General features: G+C 51.0%; 1 protein-coding gene across 4 annotated transcripts; it reads left to right on the top strand.

The window, feature by feature from the left end:
- The first annotated feature begins 1306 nt into the window (after positions 1–1306).
- Positions 1307–22221, top strand: Ipo13 (importin 13). 4 transcript variants are annotated; one of them, NM_053778.2, is made up of 20 exons: positions 1947–2670; positions 4360–5096; positions 11251–11391; positions 11514–11655; positions 11764–11930; positions 12094–12214; positions 12301–12448; positions 12850–13031; positions 13107–13133; positions 13320–13454; positions 13615–13758; positions 15227–15307; positions 15813–15950; positions 16125–16221; positions 19008–19060; positions 21096–21162; positions 21248–21306; positions 21435–21524; positions 21780–21961; positions 22051–22221. In NM_053778.2, exons 1-20 carry the CDS (start codon positions 2587–2589, stop codon positions 22145–22147), a joined length of 2892 nt encoding a protein of 963 aa, NP_446230.2. In that variant the 5' UTR covers positions 1947–2586; the 3' UTR covers positions 22148–22221. The 4 variants fall into 4 exon arrangements, 2 of the variants coding, with proteins under 2 accessions (XP_063143135.1, NP_446230.2); XM_063287065.1 differs by lacking the exon at positions 22051–22221 and having other exon boundaries at positions 1307–2670; positions 21860–21928; XR_010066337.1 differs by lacking the exons at positions 19008–19060; positions 21780–21961; positions 22051–22221 and having other exon boundaries at positions 1307–2670; positions 21435–21458.
- The last annotated feature ends 1575 nt before the right edge of the window (positions 22222–23796 follow it).

Raw genomic sequence — 23796 nt, 5'->3', positions numbered from 1 at the left:
GACTCGCAGTCACTAGTGTTCTTTAAAATGTTTTGGCTTTTGTTGTTTTTGAGACGGGGTCTTATAGCTCTAGCTGTCCTGGAACTCACTGTGTAGACCAGGCTGGTCTCAAACTCACAGGGATCCAATTGGCTTCTTTTAAAAACACTGTAATTTTTTTTGGGGGGGGGGCAATGATTTGCTGACTAGTTTCGATGGATAGACTTCTTTTAGCAGCTAAGTGAGTCATTCTCCTTCCCAGGCTTTGAGAATTCTTCAAGATCTTATCAAGTTTCTTCTCCTTTGGGAAGTGTTCATCGACCTTCTCTGGCCTCAGAGGCTCCTTCCAGCGCCAGCTTCCTCCCTTAGAGCACAAGTGTAGCCTAGTGTGGTAGGACACATGTAAGGTCCTGTATGGTTGTCTCCAGTCCTTGTCTTAATCTGTTTCCTCCCCAGGTTTACAAAATGTTTGCTCCTCCTAATGGTATGGCAGGCTGTGTTGGGAAAAGTTTAGTCAATAAGGAGGGAGAAGCCATACAGTAAACCCAAATCAAATTTAATATAATTTAGTCTAAAAAAAAGTTTTAGGCTGGGAGTGATGGTGCATACCTTTAATTCCAGCACTCTGGAGCAGACAGGTGGGTATCAGTTAGTTGGAAGCCAGAGTTTCAAGACAGCCAGGGACTCACAGAGAAACCCAGTCTTAAAAAAAAAAAAAAAAAAAAAAAAGAAAAGAAAAGAAAAGAAAAAAGGAAAAAATCAAAGCAAAAAGAAAGATCCTTCCATTTGAAATAATTTTCTTCCCTGCTGACAGGAGTCAATGAAAGGAAAAGTTGAGGCGGCAGAAGAAGTGCATGCTGGGAGCAGGGGCTTGCCTTCTTCCTCCAACCTTGACTTTTCCATTTTAGCTGAGGACAATGAATAAAAACACCCACCTCAAGCCTGTGAGATCCCCACTTGAAAACAAAGAAGGTGGAGGATGTGGTCCAGCTGACAGGGTGCACAGTGCTTAGGTGAGATTCATAGCATCTCAGACACCCAGTTTGGTGACACACTCCTGTAATCCCCGGGAGTGTTGGGTTTAAAGGTTTGCACCACCACCCCTGGTAAGAGATTCCATCTCAAAACAAACCAACCCACCACAGCGTGAAATATAATGAAAACCTTACGATTTCTCCTCCCCTCCCTTCTCCTCCCCTCCCTTAAACTCTCTCTCTCTCTCTCCACACACACACACACACACACACACACACACACACACACACACACACACACACACACACCCCACAAACGCGCGCGCGCGAACGGATATGATTTCCTGGTTGCTCACAAGCTGATCCATAGTGCTTTTTTTTTTTTTTTTTTTCTTAAATTGTGGGGCACCAAGTAACTCCTATCTCTTCTTCTTTGGCGGGTACTGATAGTTCATCAAAACCACCAGTTCCCTATGCCTGAGCGCCGGCCGTACTTGACCCTCTCCCCTCTTTTCTTGGCTTCCAACTCCATCTACAAGCATCCCAAGAATCATGTCTTCGCAGGAGTTGCACTCCTAGGCAATGTGACTGAGCAAGATGGTCCTCTGCCGTAAGCCGAGAATAGGATAGGGCTCCATAGGACCCCAACCCACGTGCTCCGAGACTCCCTCCTCACCGGCCGCCTTCCGGTCGGGCGGAAACTACGTTTCCCAAGGTGCATAGGGGCGGGTCCTTGCTTCGGGCAGGGGCCCCTGGCGGTGTGCCGTTCCTTCGCCTGTTCCGGGGCGCGCGAGCTAGCACGAGAACAGGGCCAAAGACCCGGAATGAGTTTCCGCGCAGTTCCGCCATGCCGAACCTGGATGTGCTTGGCCGTGCCGGGCCAGGACAGGCGTGGGTGGGGGCCTGAATTGGTGGTACTGGGGACAGGCGCTCCGGTCAGCCCGCGTCTTGCTGAGGTCCCCGCCCCGTCCCGGCCGGGCCGGCCCGTCTGTCAGTCACTGGGGCGGAGGCAGCGACCATAGCGGGGCCAAAGCCGGGAGGCGAGCATATCGCGGGCCAGGAGAACGGAGGGAACCTAGCTCAGCCCCTCAACTCTACCGACTCTGCCCCAGACTCACGAAACTGCAACCCTGTGCTTCCTTGGATGTCTCCGTATCTCGCGAAGGGCTCTCTCCAGGGTGATCTCCCAGCCCCCTGACCTCACAGCATCTAGAAGCTCATCCAGACTAGGGTGTTATGGGTACAGGCCGTTGACCCTGTGACCCCTCACGGGCCAGGGCCTCTGTTTCCCCTGTAGGCCTTCCTCCCCTATGACTTTTGATTCAAGGGACAGAGCCGTGACCTCCCACTAGGACCCTTGTCTGAGAGCACCTCACTGAGGCCTCCCTTTTGGGAGCCGCCTTAGCGCGGATCCCCTCCGAAGAGCACATCTTTTGACCTCTGCAACCCCCACCCCCACCCCACTACCACCAAAGGAGGTGGGCAGGCCTCGGCAGCCATGCCCGCCCTGGGCATCCCCTCATCCCATCGCTTCCTGGGTACTCAAGCCGGGGTCTAGCAGGGGGCTGACAGCCAAAAGGGCTGGGGCAAGAGAGAGATCAGGGTCCACCTCCCTGCCAGGCAGGGAGCAAAAATGGAGCGGCGGGAGGAGCAGCTGGGGGCTGCAGGGGCTGGAGCAGCACCAGCCTTGGACTTCACTGTGGAGAACGTGGAGAAGGTATGAGGGCCTTGGGGTGGGCACTTCAGTGACAGAGCAGAAGTTCTGGGGACTGACACTAATGCCAGAGCTCAGGCCTGGCTGGGCTCAGTGCCCGCTGGGATGATGCCCCCAGAGCACCTGGTATTTACCGTCTCTCTTGGACAGCAGTGTTGCAGTGCCTAATGGGCTATTTTTGGCTTTCTGTAGACGCAGGTCCCCTTTCAGATAGATATTCTAGCATCTTAGATTGTTAAACCCTAAAGGGTTAGGGTGCCGAAGGGCTTAGACTTAGGAACTCACAAGATCTGCCATCCCCCACCCCCACCTTAGAAACCACACTGATGCTGAGCTGTCCTGGACCCGACTCACTTTTTTTCAGTCAAAGGCACACAAAGATATCTGGAACTAAAACCGTCTGACTTAGTTTTTCATTCATCTTCAGAAAGGGTCTTTTCCTTATTGGATGGAAGTCAAACCGGTCCTGGGCAGGCAGGAGTGTGTCTGGCTCTCTTGCTTTGTGCTGGGTCCAAGGGGCTTGGCTCTGCTGGCAACTTTACAGGGCCCTTCCTTCCTTACCTACCTGCCCACATGGCTTTCTGCCATGGCCTCCTTCCGTACTTCTCCACTGCCCAGGCTATCTTATTTTATTCTATTCTTCTCCCAGCAGCCTGGAATGCAGGAATGCACCCACCAACCCACCCCCATACTCCCAGGGATGGCCGGAGAGATAGGGATACCTTGCTGGTTAGCAAGGGGCACCCTTAAACACATTTGCTGTTCTTGAGGCTTGTTTGCTTAACAAATGTTGAGAAAGCATCTCTTCTGTGTCTGTCTCCTGTCCCCTTTTGCATCCCTGAGTGGCTGAACCAGGGACAGTAGCCATAACTGGCTTTCAGGGGGGTACAGATTTGGTTAATCCTAGTTGAATGGAGTCCATTTGGGGAACCTGGCCCTTGGGGCTGGACAGTGTTGGCATGGTGGCACATGGCTTCATGTGCTGCCAGGGAGATGAGCCATTGTTTTCTCTCTGCATGAAGTCTCATTGGAATTGGGCCCTGGGGATTCTGCTGCTGACAGCTCCTGGGTAGGCGCTTACTTGGGCTGCTTCTGGCCAAGACCTCTCTGCATCATCTGATTGGAGGCTTACTTGTACTCTCTGAAGACGTTCCCTTCCCTCCCTTCTAGTGTATCTGTTCCAGGGCTACCTGGACTGAAGCAGTTCTTCTCAGATTTCACACTGGCTTTAGTGCCAGCCTCCGAGTGACCTCGGGATGATCCTCGGGGAGCAATGGGAGTTTGCTTGTTGGAATCAATGGGAGGAGCTGTATCTAGAAGGGCCAGCCCCCTCCAGGCTGTTCTGTACTTGTCTCTAGCTTACGTTTATCTCTGTGAAGCCATTCCTTTCTCCTAGGCCTTGCCCTTACATACCTGCCTATGGGAAGAGCCCAGCCCCCACTTTTTCTGCTTTCCAGTGGAGAGTCCCTCTCAGAACCCAGTGGCACTATAAGATGAGAATATGATAGAGCATGGGCAAGATTCAGGTTTTCAAAAGGTCAGCCAAGCCCCAAGATCTCCCTTCCTGCTCGCTCCTTCTCCCCACAAGTCAGGGAGAGGCAGCATCTTGCAGGATCAAGTCACACCCTCTGTTCTGGGCTCTGGCAGGATCCAGAGTAGCCAGCATCTGCTCAGTCCTGTGCTGTCCTGCAGGCGCTGCACCAGCTCTACTACGACCCCAATATTGAGAACAAGAACCTGGCTCAGAAGTGGCTGATGCAGGCCCAGGTCTCTCCACAGGCCTGGCATTTCAGCTGGCAGCTACTACAGCCAGACAAGGTGCCTGAGATCCAGTACTTTGGGGCCAGTGCCCTGCACATCAAGATCTCTCGCTATTGGAGTGACATCCCCACCGACCAGTATGAAAGCCTAAAGGCGCAGCTCTTCACCCAGATCACCCGCTTTGCCAGTGGCTCCAAAATTGTGCTGACTCGGCTATGTGTGGCGCTGGCCTCACTGGCTCTCAGTATGATGCCTGACGCTTGGCCATGTGCTGTGGCAGATATGGTCCGGCTCTTCCAAGCTGAGGACTCTCCGGTGGATAGCCAGGGCCGTTGTCTGGCCCTGCTAGAGTTGCTGACGGTACTGCCTGAGGAGTTTCAGACCAGTCGCTTGCCCCAGTACCGCAAAGGTCTGGTACGGGCCAGCCTGGCGGTGGAGTGTGGGGCTGTCTTCCCATTGCTGGAGCAATTGCTACAACAGCCCAGCTCTCCCAGCTGTGTGCGTCAGAAGGTGCTCAAGTGCTTCTCCAGCTGGGTGCAGCTGGAAGTGCCCCTGCAGGACTGTGAGGCGCTCATTCAGGCCGCCTTTGCTGCTCTGCAGGACTCGGAGCTCTTTGACAGCAGCGTGGAGGCCATTGTCAATGCTATCTCCCAGCCAGATGCCCAAAGGTGAGTACTCTCCAGCTTCCCAGAAAGGGACAGCCCCCTCTATCCCATAAGCATTAATGGGTTGTCTTGTCAGACATTTCATCCTAGGGAGACAAAATCAAGGATGCAGGCGAGACATGGGGCGGACACTAAACAACTAAATTATCTGGTAGACTTAATAAACATTTGCCTGTTCTCTTTCCCTCAGCCAGTCACCAAGTCCTTGGTGTTCTGCTCCTGACCATATTGCAGATCTATTATTTCCAGTTTCTGCTGCCACTACCCTAATCTCAGCTGTCACTGTCTCTTTTCCCAGATTTTAGCAGCACTTTCTCGGCAGCCCCCTGCTCCCCCACCCTTTGTACCCTTTATGACCCACCAGTCAGAGCGACTTTCTGAAAATGAGGCTCTAGCCTTTACTTTCTGACCAGGGGCTCTCCTCTGTTTTGGAAGTTCAAAATCACCAGTGTAACTCATAAAGATGCCTCCACCACGAGGCACATAGCCCAGCTTCATCTCACGTCACTCTCCTCCTGACTTCCTGTGCTTCTATACTGCCCTGCTCCAGGGCTGACACATCACCTATTCAACTTCAATCTCATCTCACTTCCATAGAAGTTCCCAAGGGTTCAAGGCCAAGCTTGGTCTTCCCTACTGTGTCATCTCTGAGCTCTTAAGTGAGGCTCCTGGCTTTCCTTCCAAGCCTGTAATGCGACTCCTTTATATATCCGTGTGCATCTATCTCCCCAATAGCCACTCAACTGCAAGACCAGGGACACATCATTTTCATCTCATTGTGCCCAGGAAATAGAGAAGCCACCAGCTTTTCAGTGCATGAAAAATGGGAGTTGCCTGATGAGGGAGGACTGGAGGTAAAGGAGATTAGGTGAGAAGGAACGCTTCTAGCTTCAGGTGCAAAGCCCCAAAGTGGACAGAGGCACAGCATGTACAAAGACCAGAAAGAAGGTGGATGGGTAAAGCGTGCATTTGTCAAGCGACCATCATGGGTCTGTGCAGCTGGCCCCGGGCTAAGCTCTGGAAGCCCACAGGTGAGGGTTTGAACCCCTCGTGTCCGCTGCTCACAGTCTGGCAAGCACACGAGTAGGCTCAGCACCAGTGAAGAGCAGAGACTTGAAGAACCCAGTGAAGGCATTTACCTCAGTCCGAGGTTCCCAGAGGAACTGATAACCAAGCTGAATGTGGAAGGCTGTGTGAGACAGAGAGCTAGTCAGGTGCACTTGATGAGTTTGGGGAGGACATCCCAGACAGAAGAAAGTGCCCAAGCAAGGTGGAAGATGTGAAGGAATTAGTGGTAGGTTATAAATTACTAGGTCTGACTAAATAGCAGGGCTTAAAGGCCAGCATTGGAGGGGAACCAGGTTCAAATGTAAGATTTTGTCAGCCAAGCTTGAGGATTCTTTTCTTTTTCTTTTTTTTTTTTTTTTAAAGATTTTATTTATTTATTATATATAAGTACACACTGTAGCTGTCTTCAGATACACCAGAAGAGGGCATCGGATCTCTTTACAGATGGTTGTGAGCCACCATGTGGTTGCTGGGAATTGAACTCATAACCTCTGGAAGAGCAGTCGGGTGCTCTTAACCGCTGAGCCATCTCTCCAGCCCGAGGATTCTTTTCTTTTAAGTGTTTGTTTTTAAGATCTATTTATCTATTTTATGTATGTGAGTACACTGTAGCTGTCCTCAGATACACCAAAAGAAGGCACCGGATCCCTTTACAGATGGTTGTGAGCCACCATGTGGTTGCTGGGATTGAACTCAGGTCCTCTGGAAGAGCAGTCAGTGCTCTTAACCGCTGAGCCATCTCTCCAACCCAACTTTGCTTTCTTTTTAATTTCCTTCCTGAAGCCAGTTATAAAGTTCCTGAAGGATTTTATTCAGAGAAAATGGTTTGTTGAGATTTTGGGGGTTTAAGTTGGGCTGGAAAGAAAAGATTGGAAACCTGACCCTGATACTTGAGAGAAGGGTTCTGGGAATCCTAGGTGGAGACAAAGGGAAGCTAGAAGCTGTGGGGGAGTGCCTGATGGCTCAAGCCTTGTCAATGGCTGAGTTTCAATTTCAGAGTGTGTTTACTAACCGTGAGACCTTGGGTGAACCACTTCTAAGCAAAAATGGAGGCAATCGTACGAAACACACAGGGTAATTGTAGTGCTTGGAACAGGTTGATGCGTTCCAGGCCAGCCCTTGGTATTCAGAAAAGAATGCTGCCATTCCCTGAGTAATGGCAGCTCTTATATGGCCTTTACTCAGGGTGGGAGATCAGCAGCTCCCATTAGTACATATATGCCACGTGCTTTAAACTGTGGACTGTGTGTGGTGATTTTGTCCTTCTACCAATAGTGATAAGGTTAATGGTATCCGGTTTTTCTTTAGGAGAGAAACAGACAGTTCCTGTTAAGCTGACTAAAGCTGTTTGCTTTAAGCAATTAAGGGATAGAAACTGTTACATGCAGTGGGCTAGAACTCCTACACAAATGTACACATAGGTACCGTGGTTAGTTGCTGTTCTTTAAAACTTTAAAGGGCTGTGGATGTCAAGGCTGAGTAGCAGTGCTTACTGAACATGTACAAGCCCTAGGTTCGATCCCACTACTAAACAGGGAAGAGAAGTAAAAAGGTGTTGGTTGAAAACATGTTTTAGTGTGAAGGTTAAATAAGAGAACATGAGATATTGAGTGTGGTTGCCTGGTTCTTCATAATGTCACTTGTGTTTGTTAATATTGGCTATTATCTTTGCAAGGACAGTTAGCAAGATGCTGGCTCCCTAGCACAGGGTGGATAACAAGTCTCGTGTAGGGGCTCTTGTGGCAGCATGAAGCTCAAATGCTGAAGTAGGCTTAGATAGTGGCTAAGGAGAATTATCGGGGTAAGTACCAGGATGATGTTGGGTATCCTTGGATACACCCAAAGTTTGCCCACCCAGCCTGTCTCAAAGGCTTTAGCAGTAATTGATGCCGCTTCTCTTCTGAACGAATGAGCAAGCAAGGGGCCAGTGCGGGAACCCATAGCCTTCTGGGTGCCCATTGGTTGCAGCCCCTTGGTTGCTTAGCAACTCTTCCCATTTTCTCAGCTCTGCTCCCAGAGCTCTAATTGTAGGTCTGGGCTGAGCTCAGTGTGAGCGGCAGCCAAGACATCTCAACAGCTCTGCTCCAGCTGCAGGCGCTGACCATCTAGAGCCGGGCCTCTTAGACTTGCTTTAACCATGAAAGCCATCCTCCCAGGCTTCTTTAGCAAGTCCAGAAGCCTTCAAGGCCCCAGTCTCATTCTGTTTGCTCAGAGCTCTCACGCACGTGTGGCAGGACATCACAGGCAGTTTCCCTGTGGGTAGGCTACAACAAGCCAGGAGTTGGCACTGGGGTTCTGCTCTGTCCAATCTAGCTTGCTATATTTGGCTTAAGAAAGTGACCTTCAGTAATTACCCTGGGTGATCTAGTCTCTATCTTTCCTGCTGTTCTGGTATTAGCCTTCCCTCTAGCCAAGCATACACTCAAGTCATCTTTCTGTTCCCCTGCACTTGCTCCTGCTTCCTGGCTCTCTCTTTTGAATTTTCCCCCTGGAATACACTTGTTTGTTTGTTTGTTTGGTTGGTTGGTTGGTTGGTTGGTTGGTTGGTTGTTTTTCAAGACAGGGTTTCTCTGTGTAGCCCTGGCTATCCTGGAACTCACTTTGTAGACGAGGATGGCCTCAAATTCATTATCTTTTTGCCTCTGTCTCCCAAGTGTTGGGATTAAAGGTGTGTACCACCATGCTCATCTTTCAAGATACATTCTTAATGCCAGAATAACTTCTCAAGCACATGGGGGGAAGGGGAAGTGAACTGAATGGGGTGTTGGGGCTCCCATCGTAAGGACTGGAGATACAAACTGAGATCTGCACAGATCCTCTGCAGGAAATTGTATTTGGGCCTTGAAAGGGAAACATCTACAGTGGTTTAAGACTTTCTCATTCTGATCTGTGTCTAGGTTGCTGTTTGACCTTGAGCAATCCTCTGAGCCCTTCGGGTTATGATGTCATTGATTTATCCTTGATTTATTTATTTGAGACTCAAAATAGCATGCTGAGAACCTTCCCTGCCTCTCTTCTGTCTGCATGCACGGGCAGGTAGTGGGTACCTTGGAAGGCAGTGGGGATGCTGTGGAGTTAGCCTCCATCTCAACTGCTAGGGAGCTTCTGGGTCATAGCCTTGGCTCTGCCCCTGACTCTTTGTGCTTGAGCTTGGCCTGAAGGTACCCATTGTCTGGTGGTGCAGCCTGTGTCAGGATCCTGAGACTGAAGCCATCCCAGCTGTCTCCAGGCGACACCCCCTAGGGCTGTCTCTGAACTGGGGGTATCCTGGTATAGATAGCTTTTGCCAGCAGAATCTAGAATGGGTTTGGAGAAGGAAGTCAACCTTCCTGATCTGGCCGCCTCTCTCTGTCCTTTTATCTTCGCACTAGGTCCAGATGGTGTTACCTAGCAACTTGCTTAGGGAAAATCCAGGTAACATGGACCCCCAGCCTCCCTTCCTGCCCAGGTACATAAATTGCTACAGTAATACTGCTTGACATTAGAGAAGTCCCAAACATCTGACCATCTCTTAGAGTATAGCTTCCTCTGCTTCCTTCTATCCCCACAGAGTGGATGGAGTTACCCTGGTCTCCGTCTCCCTGGTGTTCTCTGTCTGTCCTTGTACTTCAGGACTCTGACCTGGACATTTTTCTCACTCCATATTTTCTTCCTGGTCAGCTCTTACTGACTCCTGTATCTTCAGCTACCAGCTGACCATTCCCAAATGTGTGTCTCACATCACTCGGATCTGTATACGGGCATCAGGGTTTTGTGTCCTAATCTTTGTGAACACTCCTATTTGAACACTGCCTAATGCTGAGCTTCACCTCTTGTCAAAGCGCTCCCGTTCCTGTCTGCCTTCTCCGTGTCTCAGTGACTCCAGAGTCATCCTCTGGACTCGGCTAGCCATTGTGTCCTGCCTGTCTCCCCTGTTAGCTCTAAAGTCTAATTCACTCCCATCCTGCTGAGTTGGGACTTGGAGGCAGCCAGTGGGAACTGGTGCCCTGAAGAGCTGTCACTACCTTCCAAAGTCCTCTTTAACAGTGTTCCTGACATGGACACCCTTGTCCAGTATCCCCTGACACTCTGTTCCTTTCTTAGGTCTGCTGTAATGAAGTACCACAAACAGGTGGCTTTGAATGACAGAAATTGCCACACAGTTATGGAGGTTAAAAGTCTGAAATCTAGGTGTCAGCTGGACTGTGCTCCCTCTAAACCTTAGAGGACTTCTTCCCAGCCTCTTGCTGGCTTCTGGTCTGCTGGCAGCTTTTGCATTCCTTGGCTTGCAGCTGTACAGCTTGAGTGTTTACCTTTCTCTATACTTGGCATTGCCCCCATGATGTCTCTGCCATGACACAGCTGTCTTGCAAGGACACAGGTCATACTGGATTAGGAGCACACGTCTAGTATACTTTTATCTGCAATGATGCTTTTTCCAAGCACCGCCACGTTTTCAGGTACAGGGGATAAAATGCCAGCATTATCTGTTTGCACACGTGCACAACAGGCTTGGTGTTGTTCCTAAGGAGCTGCCTACCTTCTATTTTGAGACTGGACCTCTTACTGGCTGGAGCTTACAAAGTAGAGTAGGCTGGCAGGCCAGTAAGTCCTTGGAATCCTCCTGTCTCCGTCTCCCCAGTACTGACATCACAAATATGCCAGCTTTTCTGACATGAGTTTTGGAGCTCAGACTCCTGTCTTCATGATTGTACGACAGGAGCCATCTCCCCAGCCCTTAAACATGTCTTCTTAGGAGATTTTCAACCTATAACAATCTAGCCTCTGGGTCTCCAAAGTTCATGTCGCTGTCATACACAGAAAAGGATTCTCTTAATCCTGACTCCCTCCAAATATTAACCCATGCCAGCATCAACTTCCAGCTCTACCAGAGGTGTTTCAGACTGTAACATGAACTTTCTTGTGCTTCCTGCCCAGAGCTCTCCTGAAGATCTCTGACCTAATGTTCTCAGCATGAACAGCATCAAAGCAGCCTTGGCCTCTTTTTTGATAGGAAGGCTTTGGTGGAAGGCGGGGAGATTGCCTTTCTCTCAAAGCTGGCAGGGCTGGGCAGTCATCTCTGATAGATCATCTTACCTCATGCCTCTAGGTATGTGAACACACTCCTGAAACTCATTCCGTTGGTGCTGGGACTGCAGGAGCAACTGCGGCAGGCAGTGCAGAATGGGGACATGGAGACCTCCCATGGCATCTGCCGCATTGCTGTGGCCCTGGGCGAGAACCACTCTCGGTAGGGAGTGGGGCAGCTGCTGGTGGGACGACAGAGCCTATTAAAGGTTCAACTTATAGACCCTCGTTGGAGAGGTACAGTGAACTAACTCTCTGCCTTTACTCCTCACCTCCACCCCACAGGGCCTTGCTAGATCAAGTAGAACACTGGCAGAGCTTCCTGGCACTTGTCAACATGATCATGTTCTGCACAGGCATCCCTGGCCACTATCCTGTCAATGAGACCACCAGCTCCCTCACTCTCACCTTCTGGTACACACTGCAGGTATGTCTGTGTGACCATCAGGTGGACTGGACCTTCATGAAGGAGGGTGGGTCACGGGCTTCTGTGGCTTCTGGTGAAGCAGCTAACTGTCTTCCCTGGCTCTCTCAGGATGACATTCTGTCCTTTGAGGCAGAGAAGCAGGCTGTGTACCAGCAGGTGTACCGGCCAGTCTACTTCCAGCTGGTGGACGTGCTTCTGCACAAGGCCCAGTTCCCCTCTGATGAGGAATATGGATTCTGGTCCTCAGATGAAAAGGAGCAGTTCCGAATCTACAGGTGATGGCAGCAGGCCAACCCCAATGAAGTAAGGGAAGAAGCCAGGTCTCCTGACTTCTAGGGTTCCTTTCTTTAGCCTTTAGGCAATTCTGCAGGGTCATGAGGGCCCTTCTGCTTACTGCAAAGACCCAGACAGTATAAAAAGCCTTCTTCTGCTTTTCAGGGTGGACATTTCAGACACACTCATGTATGTGTATGAGATGCTGGGGGCTGAGCTGCTTAGCAACCTCTATGACAAACTGGGCCGTTTGCTCACCAGCTCAGAGGAGCCCTACTCCTGGCAGGTACCTCCCAAACCTGATTCCCTCTGCCCTCCCGAACTTGCTGCATCCTTCTCCTAAGTCAAGCCAGTGGCATCTTCTTTCCCCAGCACACAGAAGCCCTGCTCTATGGCTTCCAGTCCATTGCAGAGACCATCGATGTCAACTACTCTGATGTGGTACCCGGGCTCATTGGCCTCATCCCACGGATCAGCATCAGCAACGTGCAGCTGGCAGATACCGTCATGTTCACCATTGGTGAGGCCTGGCGTAGCTCCATGACCACATTCTCAGAGCTAAAGCTCCCATCTCTAAGCATGGCTGGCCTGCTGGGTCCTGTCCAAATTGAGAGAGATACATCTTCCCCTACACAGTCAGCACTGCAGCCAACTATCTGTCTGGCAAGTGCCGGGATCTTTTCTGCAGTGCACTGAGCTTCATCTCAGCGATGCTAATCTGCTGTCAGTCAGTGGAGCAGCAGCACTGGGCCTCCATCGAGTGATCCCTTTCTGCTTTTCAGTGACGAGGCCCATGCTCAAACATCAATACCTTCATGCCCACACTGTCCTCCAAGCACTCTTCGTGTACTGGAGCTGTAACTTAATCGTTGCTAAAGTCTTGACTGCCTCAGAGAGCCTTTTCTTTCCTCTTTCTTCTAGGAGCTCTGTCTGAATGGCTGGCTGACCACCCTGTCATGATCAACAGCGTTCTGCCCCTTGTGCTGCATGCCCTAGGCAATCCTGAGCTGTCTGTCTCATCAGTGTCGACCCTCAAAAAGATCTGCCGAGAGTGCAAGTATGACCTGCCGCCCTATGCTGCCAACATTGTAGCTGTCTCCCAGGTATGCAGGGGTCCCTGGTGGGGCTGGGCCTCACAGTGCCTCGCTCCATGCTGATCTGTTATTCTCTACCCCCAGGATGTGCTGATGAAGCAGATCCACAAGGTATGGCTCAAGCTCTCTAGGGGTCCCCTTGGGTTTTTGGTGGGGAATCGCTCACCCCTAGATGCTGCCTTCTCCTCCCCACTTACCTCTTATCTTTGTCCTTATAATCCTTCCCGAGAAGATCATTCTCCTTTCTACTCACGAGATGTGATCAGGATGGACCGTCCCTGTTTTCTGCCCCCACAGACTAGCCAGTGCATGTGGCTGATGCAGGCACTGGGCTTCCTGCTGTCAGCCCTGCAGGTAGAGGAGATCCTGAAGAACCTGCACTCACTCATCTCTCCCTACATCCAACAGCTGGAGAAGCTGGCAGAAGAGATAGTGAGTGAGCTCTGGGGATGTGGGACAGCACTGGGACCCAGGGGCTTCTCTGTTGGCACAGGAGTGGGGATGTTGGAATTGCCACTCAGGTCCAGTGTTGAGCAGTTGGCCTCTAGGCTGGGCCTGGGAGATCTGGAGCTTGATTCGATTCTCCCCATAGCCTAATCCCTCCAACAAGCTGGCCATTGTCCACATCTTGGGGCTTCTTTCCAACCTCTTTACCACACTGGACGTCAGTCATCATGAAGATGATCACGAAGGCCCTGAGCTCCGAAAGCTGCCAGTGCCACAGGGACCCAACCCGGTAGGCGACATTTCTTTGCTCCTTTCCTGGTGGCAATGTGTTTGTCTCCCTCCAAGTCTGTGGGTAATGTTAGAATTGCTTCCTGATCCCACAGAGGTCATGTATTCCGTCCTTTGACCTTCCACCTTCTGTGTGGCATGTCATTGCTTCACTTATCCCGTAGACAATGTTTTCTCTGTCCTCAGCTCGGTGGGGTGATGTCATTGAGGTTTATTTGCCCCCACCCCCCATGAACACTGACGTTATCCTTTGGTGCCACTGAGTTAGGTATTATGGGCTCATGTTCAACCTGTTCTCTTTAGGGTCTCCTTCCTCATTCACTGTCCCCTGCAGACACTCAGGATGCTCGTGCGTGCACATGTTGCCACATTGAGAGGAAGTGCACAGAAAGATTCCTGCAGAGTGCAGTGATAAGCACTGTGATAACTTGGCATGGATTTGGGCTGACCTCTTTGCTGTTTTGGTTTTTGTTTTTCTTTTGAGACAGGGTCTTGATAAACAGCCCTGGCTGTCCTGGAAGAGCTCAGAGATCCTCCTGCCTCTGCCTCCCGAGTGCTAGGATCAATGGCGTTTGTAATTTGATAGTCTTGTTTTTGTGGCATTAGAGGTAGGATCTAGGGCCCTGGACATGCTAGGCAAGCATTCTGCCACCAATCCACATCCCCAGCCCTTGAGGTGACCTCTCCAGCTGTATGACATGGGACAAAGCTTCAGCTTCCGTCTCAAAGCTGTGGCCACTGGGGTCTGCGGCTGCTCATTGCAGGATTGTTGGAGCAGAAGCAGAGGAGGCTTGAGTGAGATAGGTTGACAGACAGCAAAGTTCTATATAAATACCAGGGACTGCATTAGCCATTGACCTTACATGCCCTTGGCCATCTCCTGGAAAAAAGAAGCCAGGGACACCCTGGTCTCAGCTCAGCTCCACACCTTAGCCTCAGTTACCACTTGAGCTCTAGGCTAAGCCTGGGCCACCATGATCCCACAGAACCCCCCTTTTCTTCTATGGCAGTAATTGTCCTGCCCTCCCTATCTCCCAGGACGTCCACCTGCTCTCTGCTCTGCCATAAGCTGCCCGTATCTGCGCACCCCATGGGGCTCGCTACCCCAGGCTTATTTGGTGAGACAGCACCTCCTCCTCAGGGGCTAGCCCATTGCTTTGTTTTTTCTGAGCAGAAATGGATAGAGAGAGTGATTTCTGTTTTGTTTTGTTTCCAAAGCTGTCACAGTTTTATCAAGAGCTAAGGATGTCTCTGCTTTATAGTTCTGAGTCTTCCTCTGACATGACTTACAGTGCAAGATACACTTCTCTTTCATTGTTGGGGGGTTCGGCACACCATTTCTTGCCCCAGGGGTCCTATGTTCCCAATCCCGTGTGCAGTCGAGGGTAATGGGTTGAGCCCTTGTCTCCTGCCAGGCCCTGGGTAGCGGGTGGGTGACAGTGGCGTCTGACTGGGGCCTGTGTCCTCAGGTGGTGGTCGTGCTGCAGCAGGTCTTCCAGCTCATCCAGAAGGTGCTGAGCAAGTGGCTGAGTGATGCCCAGGTGGTCGAGGTGAGCCCTGACCCTGTCCGCTTCCGCGCTGATTTTGGCCAAAAGGATTGCTTTCTTGCTGCTCTCTGCAGTGGTCTGGAGAGAATAAAGAGGGAAGACCGCAACACTGACAGGAACAGCTGTCTTCTGGGAAGGCACGCTCCCTCCCCGGACCACCACTGCTCCAGTAGCACAGAAGTGCTTGGTCAGAGGATAGTGACCGTAGGCCAAGTCGTAGATGTCTGTCGTAGTGTCAGAGACCTGGCTTTGGCTCCTAAATTGAGATTTTGGTTACTCTTACAGTCCTCTGAGAAGAAATGGTGGCGAAGTCAGTAGCGGGAATTCAGTGGCACAGTTTGAGCCCATGCTCCTTTGTGGAGAGTTTTTTGCCCCTTCTTTTCAACCCAAGGAATAGGGTACTCACATTCTTTGGTTTGCAGTGCTTGGCTAGACTGCTGGGTAAAGGCCCTTTCTTAGGCCTCCCTCCCATGACCCTCTGACAGGGTCTGTCTGCTTTCTTCCTCAGGCGGTGTGTGCCATCTTTGAGAAGTCTGTTAAGACACTGCTGGATGACTTTGCCCCCATGGTGCCACAGCTCTGTGAGATGCTGGGTCGGATGTACAGCACCGTTCCCCAGGCCTCTGCTCTTGACCTCACTCGACAGGTAAGCCATCTGCTTTGGGCAGTAGGTGCTGTGGATGTCATCTTGTTAGAGACCTGTCCCTGGGTGGGAGTGTGTCAGGTGGCTGCATGGCTGGGGTCCCCACCTGTGTTCAGGGATGTTGATCCATCCTGGTGAAGGGACCTCAGCTCACCAGCCTCCCCTGCTTTGTTGTAGTTGGTCCACATCTTTGCCCACGAGCCTGCCCACTTTCCCCCAATAGAGGCCCTCTTCCTGCTGGTGACCTCCGTCACACTCTCTCTCTTCCAACAAGGTAAGTGCCCAGCAGGGTCTCTCTACCACCACTGCCTCTGCTTCCCCCACTGGGGAGCCAAAGCTACCCCACTCTGTTCTCGATACCCTGGTCACAGGTGGGACTTGATGGGAAACCTGGGGGACGAAGCACAGTGCAATCGTTACCTACAAGTAGCTGACACTTCAGGGTGAAGTGGATAAAACGGCAAGTGGTATCTTACAGCCTGCCTGCGTTCCAGGCCAGCCTGGATACCCCGGAAGCTGGGCTCAGACTCTGAGTGACTTGGGGCACTAGTCTGGCTCATTGCCATTGGGATATTATAAGAAGTTGGAGGAGCATGGGCTTTGAAACCAGGTAGACTTAAGAGTCTAAGGAATAACCACCAAACTAGTTGTGTGACCTTGGGCAAGTCACATCCCTTCACTGAGCCTTGTTTCCATGTTAGCTCAGGGACTCCGGTTCCTTGGGTCCTGGCTTGGACTTTTGCATATGAAGTGCTCAAGTGCTGATTCCTCTTTTTGTGTTAAAGTTTAGTCTTTTCTGAGCCCAAAGTGCTTTCAGGGGTAGTCCCAGGCCCTCTTTCTGTGGCCTTCTGCCTAAGAAAGTTGGAAACTGGCCTTCAGGCTTCCTGTCTAACCTGGGTTTTAACCAGGCACAGAAGCAAGGCTACTCTGTCAGCCCCATGAGCCTAGTCTGGATTTGAGCTTTGAGGCCAAGCAGTGTCTGCTGGAGCCCAGAGTGCTTGTATCACACACATATGGTTAGTGTCTGGTCCCTTGTGGGCCACAGAGCAGATCCAGACTGTCCTCCACTCCACCTCTCTACTCCTTGTGCCCCCTTTCTGAATGAGTCCCAGTGATCTTGGGTCTGTTCATCCCTCAGTGGGTCCACTCCTCCTCCCCCTCTATGAGCCCTTTCTCAGTTTAGGCTCTGCCTCACTTAACACCATAAACTCCTCCATTCACAAGCACCCCTCTCTCCAACCCATCCAGCATCCAGCATACTGTACTTCATAAAACACTAATATGATCATTTTTCCTCTCTGGCCTAAAACCCTTTCAGATACTCCTCATCGCCCTCTGGTTATTGTCACATTCCCACAGGACCAAGCTCTGGTGAATCTCTGAGGTTCTCTCCTGACGGGAGCAATTCGGCCACTCTGACTCTCACTCATTACCATGCCCTATTTGAACTCTGCGCACTGCTCCTCCAAATGGAAAGCGTATGCCCCTGACTGGAGTTGATGCCCTAGACAGAAGGCAGGCATTACTCCTCAGACAGGTGACTCTGAGATAGAACTGGGCACTTGCAGCTATTTGTGAAAACCCCACCATACTTACACTGCTGATATAGAGCACAGGCCACGGAATTAATAATCTCCATGTCTGTCACTTCATGGACTGAACCCTCTAGGTCAGGGTCACATCTTCTCTACCACAGTTCTCCACTATATTCCTTGTGTCCAGAAGGAGGCCACTCTCAGACACTGGCGAATCAGGGAGGGCTCCCTGCCCCAGAACCTTTCTTCCACACTATCTGGCCCAAGCAGGAAGGGAACCGTACACTGACCACACTGTTCTAATGGCACATCAGACCTTTCTAAGACCTAAGCAGCGTAGATTTCAGAGATAGAGGATCCGCCTCAGGTCGGGGTTTCTAGTAGCCTGGTGAAGAAGACAAAGGAGAGGTTATGTGTCACAGATGGGGAGACAGAGCACCCGTGGCTTACACAAGATCACACAGCTACTCAGTGGTCTCAGGCAGATGCCTTTCTGCTGCATCCTACTGAGAGCGAAGAAGCCCAGGCAGGAGCAGCAGGTGCATGCCTTACTCTTCTTACTCCAGGAATAGTCAAAGCTGAGGCAGGGATGGCCAACATTGTTATTTGTCAGAGTCGTTGGTTGTCTTGTTGGGTAGGAGAGTCCCCATACCTGTTTTGCTATTCCAGTTTCAGTCTTTCTCAAGCCTTTGTCTTCCCGCTGGGTCATGCATGGGGCAACACAATGACTGTTTTCCCCTTATGGTGTGTCAGATCCTGGGAGCTGTTCTCAGCCCTGAGTTTGGCTGTCTCCCAAGTCTATGCCATGTGGAGGGACTTTGCTGGGATGGGGCTCTCTCACGCCTTATGATGCAGTTTATTCCCCTGGCCCTACCGATGGCTGGGCAGCCTTGTACACCCAGAGGCCTGCCCTGTCCAAGTAAGAGCACTTCAGTTTAAGCAAACAGAACTCTCATGGTGCTCACTGCATATTGGCATCAACCTACAATCTTAGCCAGACCAAGAGCCCTAAAGCCATCAAACTGAAAGGGACACTTAATCAAGATCTCATGCCCTGGACTTTTAGGGCTTTCAGCCAAGCCTCAAAATGAAGTGCCATGGACCAACCTACACCAGCTGTGCCCTCCACTTAGATGGCTGTGATAGGGAAGTATATACCAAGAGGCAGTGCAGGGCCGCCCCAGCCAGTCAGTCACAGCAAGAGTGTGGAGACTGATCCCTAACCCTGTGGAATCTAGAATCGTTTGAGCACCAAGAGATCACTACGGGGACTGGCTTGAGGTGGAACGGGGAGTAGGTGGCAGGCCCTGAGGGAGCTGGGGCAGGCCCGTCCTTCACTTTGCCGTCTCTTTCTGTTGGGCTTCTCCCAGTTCATGGTTTTTGTATGTTTTGTTTCTTTATCTTGCTTCCTGCTGCTCATGTGCCCCATGCTGCCTCCCGCAGGCTCTCAGTCCCACATAACTATATGAGGTTGAGTTGCTGTCTGTATAATTTTTTCTTAAGTTCCATCTTTATTATATTTTAGGGCCCAGGGACCATCCTGATATTGTTGATTCATTTATGCAACTCCTGGCACAGGTGTGTTTTAGTTTTATTCATTCACGTTCTGTTCTCTCTCTCTCTCTCTTTCTCTTATGTTGAAATTCAATTTAAGCCTATTTTTAGCTTTCTGTTGACAAATTTTTTTTCTGTTCAGTTGAATAGAGTTTCTTCATCTGTTTCCGTGGAAGTTGACAACCCAACATCCCCCTTTAGTGCCCCCTTCGCCTCACCTAGCTCAGTTACCTACAGAGACCAGACAGGCTGATCCTGAAGGGACGGACGGGGAGGGGAGGGGGCGGTGACTGTGCCCCACAGTTCCTCTGTGACTGGCTTACCCAGAACTTTGAAGAGTAGGGTTAAAGTTGAAGGGCCTGGGCTTCATTGTCCCCGTGCTCCCGCCGGGGACTGCCTGCTTGAGTGCTCCCAGCTTGCTCCTAAGAGGTAGGCTGGGAGCACCTCCAAAGAGCAGAGGTCAAGGTGAAAGTGCACCGTGCAGTCCTGAGTGCATCTGGTGGAGAGATGCAGGTGGGCTCCAGGCTCCACTGTGAGACCTCACTAGGATGTGTTTGTGTCTGGGATGTGCTCTCAAGTGTGTTGACCTTATTTTGTATGTTTGGAGTCTGGTTTTAGAAGGGAGCAGAAGTCATCTGGTGTAAGCATGATGTGCATTGTGCTGGATGCTGAAATAGGTGTGAATTTGGTGTGGACCGTGATGAGGGTGGCCCCTACATTGTATGTATGTTGATGTGTGGCATGATAGACAGTTAATGGACATTGAATATGGTTATGTGTTGGCAGTCTGTGTGTGTGTGTGAACTGGAGAGGAGAGTAAGAATGTGTTGTGAGTTGTTGGTATGCCAACATTGGATGAACATGGCTTGGCAGGTGTGTGTCAGGCTATGGGTGGGTGGAGGTTAGTGTGGTGGGTTCTAGGTGAGAGAGTCCCTGTGGAGTGAAGGGTTCTGTGATTGGAGTTAATGGGCATCCGCTGAGTTTGTAGTAATGCTGTGACTCTGGTAGAATATGAGCACATGCAGTGGGTATGGTTCTTGCTCTCCTGGAGCCTACGGTCTGGTGGGGATGTGGAGAAAGGAGTGAAGAATGATGGTATTCTCGTCCTGGGTGGGTATGTGTGTGGGTATCTGTGAAGGAGTATCTTTGGGCAGGAGGCGGTCTCAGTATATCTGTGTGTGTGTTGGGATGGTATACTTGTAGGAGAGGGCTGTTTGTGTGTGGATGGTTCGGGATGGATGAGGGTGGGTGTGTAACGGTAATGACAGTATGCTGTAAATGCAGAAGAGCGTATGTGAAGGTATAAGGTGTGTAAGTAGAGCCTTTCAATTGAGGCGTATGTAGGAGTGTTTGCACTTATATAAATATGGGGGTATTCAAGTGGGTATTCATGAGGGGTTGGAAGGGTCTATGTGATGTGTGCTGGGGCAGTGTTTAAGGACTGCTGGAGTTGTGCCGAACGTCTTCTGTGACTCAAGGGTGTGCCAAGTCTGGTAGCACTCGGGGCAGGCCATCTGCCCCCATCCATCTGCTACCCCCATGGCAGCACTGGCTCCTAGGATGGGGGACGGCTGAGAAGGCCCTGGACAGAGAGCATCCTGGAGGACAGAAGGGATGAGGGATCCAGATCTTCTGTTCTACATTTTCTCTTCCTGAAGAGGAGTTGGGAGAAGAGGAAGGTGTGGGAGTGGGGATGCTGGGCTGGGTCTTCATGTCCAACTGCTAACTCTTCTTTCTGCTACCCTTCCACAAACCCAAGAGGGTCCACTTCTGTGATTCAAAACATAGACGATACCAGCTACCTGGAACCTTTGGGAGGGAAGAGGGGAAGCTGTTTGCTTAGGTAGTGACTGGGACCTGAACACTCGCACCTGTGCATTCAGATGTATCCCTGGGCAGCTCACTGGACTGAACTCTGGGGTGGTATGGGTTCCCCAGAGATCTGGGTGGCATATCCTGTACCTGTGATGCGTGAAGTTAGGAGTTTGGGTGGCAGGTGAGTGGGGGGATGGTCCTTGGAACTGGCTGGGGCTGGGCTTACCAGCTCCACCTCCTGCAGGCTTTGAAGCGGAAGCCAGATTTGTTCCAGTGTGAGCGATTGGATGTCAAAGCTGTGTTCCAGTGTGGTAAGTGGGGGTCAAGTGGAAAGGTGGGCCTGGGGTTTCCCTGCATCACTAGGCCCTGTCTGACTTACCTCCACCTCTCCCACAGCTGTGCTGGCCCTCAAGTTCCCTGAGGCACCTACTGTCAAGGCCTCCTGTGGCTTCTTTGTGAGTCCCATGCTGACCCTTAACTCCCCCCCAGCCCCCGTACAGAGAGAGGGTAGGGCTGTGGTGTGCAGATCTTGTCCTGGGGAGAGGTGGGAAGGAGCTGGAGCTGACAGGCTTCTCACCTCCAGACTGAGCTGCTGCCTCGATGTGGGGAAATAGAATCTGTGGGGAAAGTGGTACAGGAAGATGGCCGTATGCTGCTCATAGCAGTGCTGGAGGTGAGCTGGAGTAAGTGGTTGGGTGTGGGGAGACCTTCACTGCTGAGGTAGCTGGTATTGTGTGTGGGGTGAGGGGTGCTGTATCTTTGGTTTTCTAAGCTCTCTGACTGTCTCTCCCATGATTAAATGTCTGAACGTTGCTGTGAGGATCAGCTGGCACAGCTTGGCTGTGCATGTGTCCCAGAGAGCCTGTGATATGGCCTCCTTGCTACAGAGGAGACAGGCTCTGGTGCACTGAGAACCCCTCTTCCTCAGGCCATCGGGGGCCAGGCCTCCCGTAGCCTCATGGACTGTTTTGCTGACATCCTGTTCGCCCTGAACAAACACTGCTTCAGCCTCCTAAGCATGTGGATCAAGGAGGCTCTACAGCCACCTGGCTTTCCATCTGCCCGTCTCAGCCCTGAGCAGAAGGACACCTTCAGCCAGCAGATACTTCGGTGAGCAGAGCTGGCATGGGCCTGAGGTGCTACGTGGATGTGACGGTGTTGGTAGACAAGGCTAATATGCTCTCCTTTCCCTCCTCCAGTGAGCGAGTGAACAAGAGACGGGTGAAGGAGATGGTGAAGGAATTTACACTGCTGTGCCGGGGGCTACATGGCACAGACTACACAGCTGACTACTGAGGGACACGTGTGTCCCACCTCACCCCTTCTTACCCCTTTCTGTTCCCAAAGAGTAAACCTGGACTCTTATTGCTGCCTCTGCCTCCTTTCTCCGTCCTCCATCGCCTACATGGACCCAGGCCTGATGGAAAAATGGAAGGATGCTGGGAGCCAGGGTTTGGGTTAGAATAGTGGGACATAGGGAGGGTGTAGTAACAAATACCTTAAAACCCGGCCCTTGGGAGGCAAAGGATGATGGACCTGTGTAAATTCAAGGCCAGCCTGGTCTACGCAGTGAGTTCCAGGATGTCCAGAGCTGAATTATGAGAACCTGTCTCAAACAAACAAGAATGGAGGGGACATAGCTCTCAATGTGGGTGCTATGGTCCAAGCTGCCTAGCCTGGAACCAAATGTTACCTGTTCTTGCTCCCAGGGTGAGAGGCTACAGAACAGCGTCACCAGCAACTCATATACACTCCTGTCAAGTTCATGCATACATTTAATCAGCAGCTCTGAGTACTAGGTCCCTAAGCCAAACAAAGGCTGGCCCCATCCATAGCTGCTGTACTCATAGCGGCTGTGAGGAGGAAGTTGCTTTTCTATTGAGAATATGTGCCTTCAGGATCCACGTGGGAAGAAATGGAATGAAGATTAGATTTCCAGGATGGGTGTGTGGTATGGTATTTTATTTTTATTTATGTTCATTTATGTTGAGTACACTTCAAGGGGACAGAGAGCTGGGCTGCAACCAGCGTACCACTTGCACCCACCCTGATGAGGTGTTTTAGAACACATGAACTTGTACATGTCAAGGGGGCTGTAGAAAGTAAGGTGGAGTGAGAGGAACTGGAAGGCCTTTCAGCCCTTAGAGGAGGAGTAAATTTTACCTAATAATGCCTGTGTATCCCTAGCTGTCTGAGGACCAACCGTTAATGCAGATGCGTTCAGCCCGTCAGGACCACGGACAGCGCCCGGCAGTTTGACTCCTTCGTTTTCTCTCAGCCATATTTCTGTCTGCCCTGCCCTTCTGGTTACCCATCAGTAAAAATCAGAAGAGCAGAGCTGAGCTCTCCCCACTCCCATCCATACATAACATCTGAATCCACTTGATGGATGGGGTAACTGCATCCCATCTGTTCGATGCCCAGCGTTTGGATTGATTCTTTCATTCTTTTTGATCCAGTGTCTTCCTGAGCCAGTTAGTAGCAACAGTGTCTTCCACTTCATCAGTTATCCCGTCATCACCCACTCCTCAGTCCCAATTAAAAAAAATTATGTGTATGTGTGTATGGCTGAATTTATATCTGCGCACCATGTGAGTGTAGTTAGCTGCAGGTATTAGGAGAGATTCCCTAGAACTGGAGTTACACATGGTTATGAGCTACCATGTGGGTTCTGGGAACTGAACCCAGTCTACTGCAAGAACAGCAAGTGCTCTTAGCCACTGAACCATTTTCCAGCCCCATCAGTCCCATTCTTACCGTCCTGATTTCTCAACTCTTCTTAGAGGATGCAGAGGTGCTCCACATGATTTCAGTCCTTCCCTACTATATCATGTTAAGAGACGTTTTCTTCTCCCACTCCCCCTCATGACAAAAAGTAGTGTGGGAGAATGTAGGGTATGGCTGGGGATGTAGCTCAGCCATAGTCTTTGCCTATCAAGCAGATG

The sequence above is a fragment of the Rattus norvegicus genome, chromosome 5, assembly GCF_036323735.1.
Source record: "Rattus norvegicus strain BN/NHsdMcwi chromosome 5, GRCr8, whole genome shotgun sequence".
Classification (NCBI taxonomy): domain Eukaryota; kingdom Metazoa; phylum Chordata; class Mammalia; order Rodentia; family Muridae; genus Rattus; species Rattus norvegicus.
This window is presented reverse-complemented; position numbering and strand designations above follow the sequence as displayed.

Excerpts from the sequence above, each read along its gene's own strand:
- Ipo13 (NM_053778.2), top strand. The coding sequence starts at position 2,587 with ATGGAGCGGCGGGAGGAGCAGCTGGGGGCTGCAGGGGCTGGAGCAGCA. Across the intron at positions 2,671-4,359 it reads CTGTGGAGAACGTGGAGAAG|GCGCTGCACCAGCTCTACTA; the intron begins GTATGAGGGCCT and ends GCTGTCCTGCAG. Across the intron at positions 21,163-21,247 it reads CAAAGCTGTGTTCCAGTGTG|CTGTGCTGGCCCTCAAGTTC; the intron begins GTAAGTGGGGGT and ends CCTCTCCCACAG.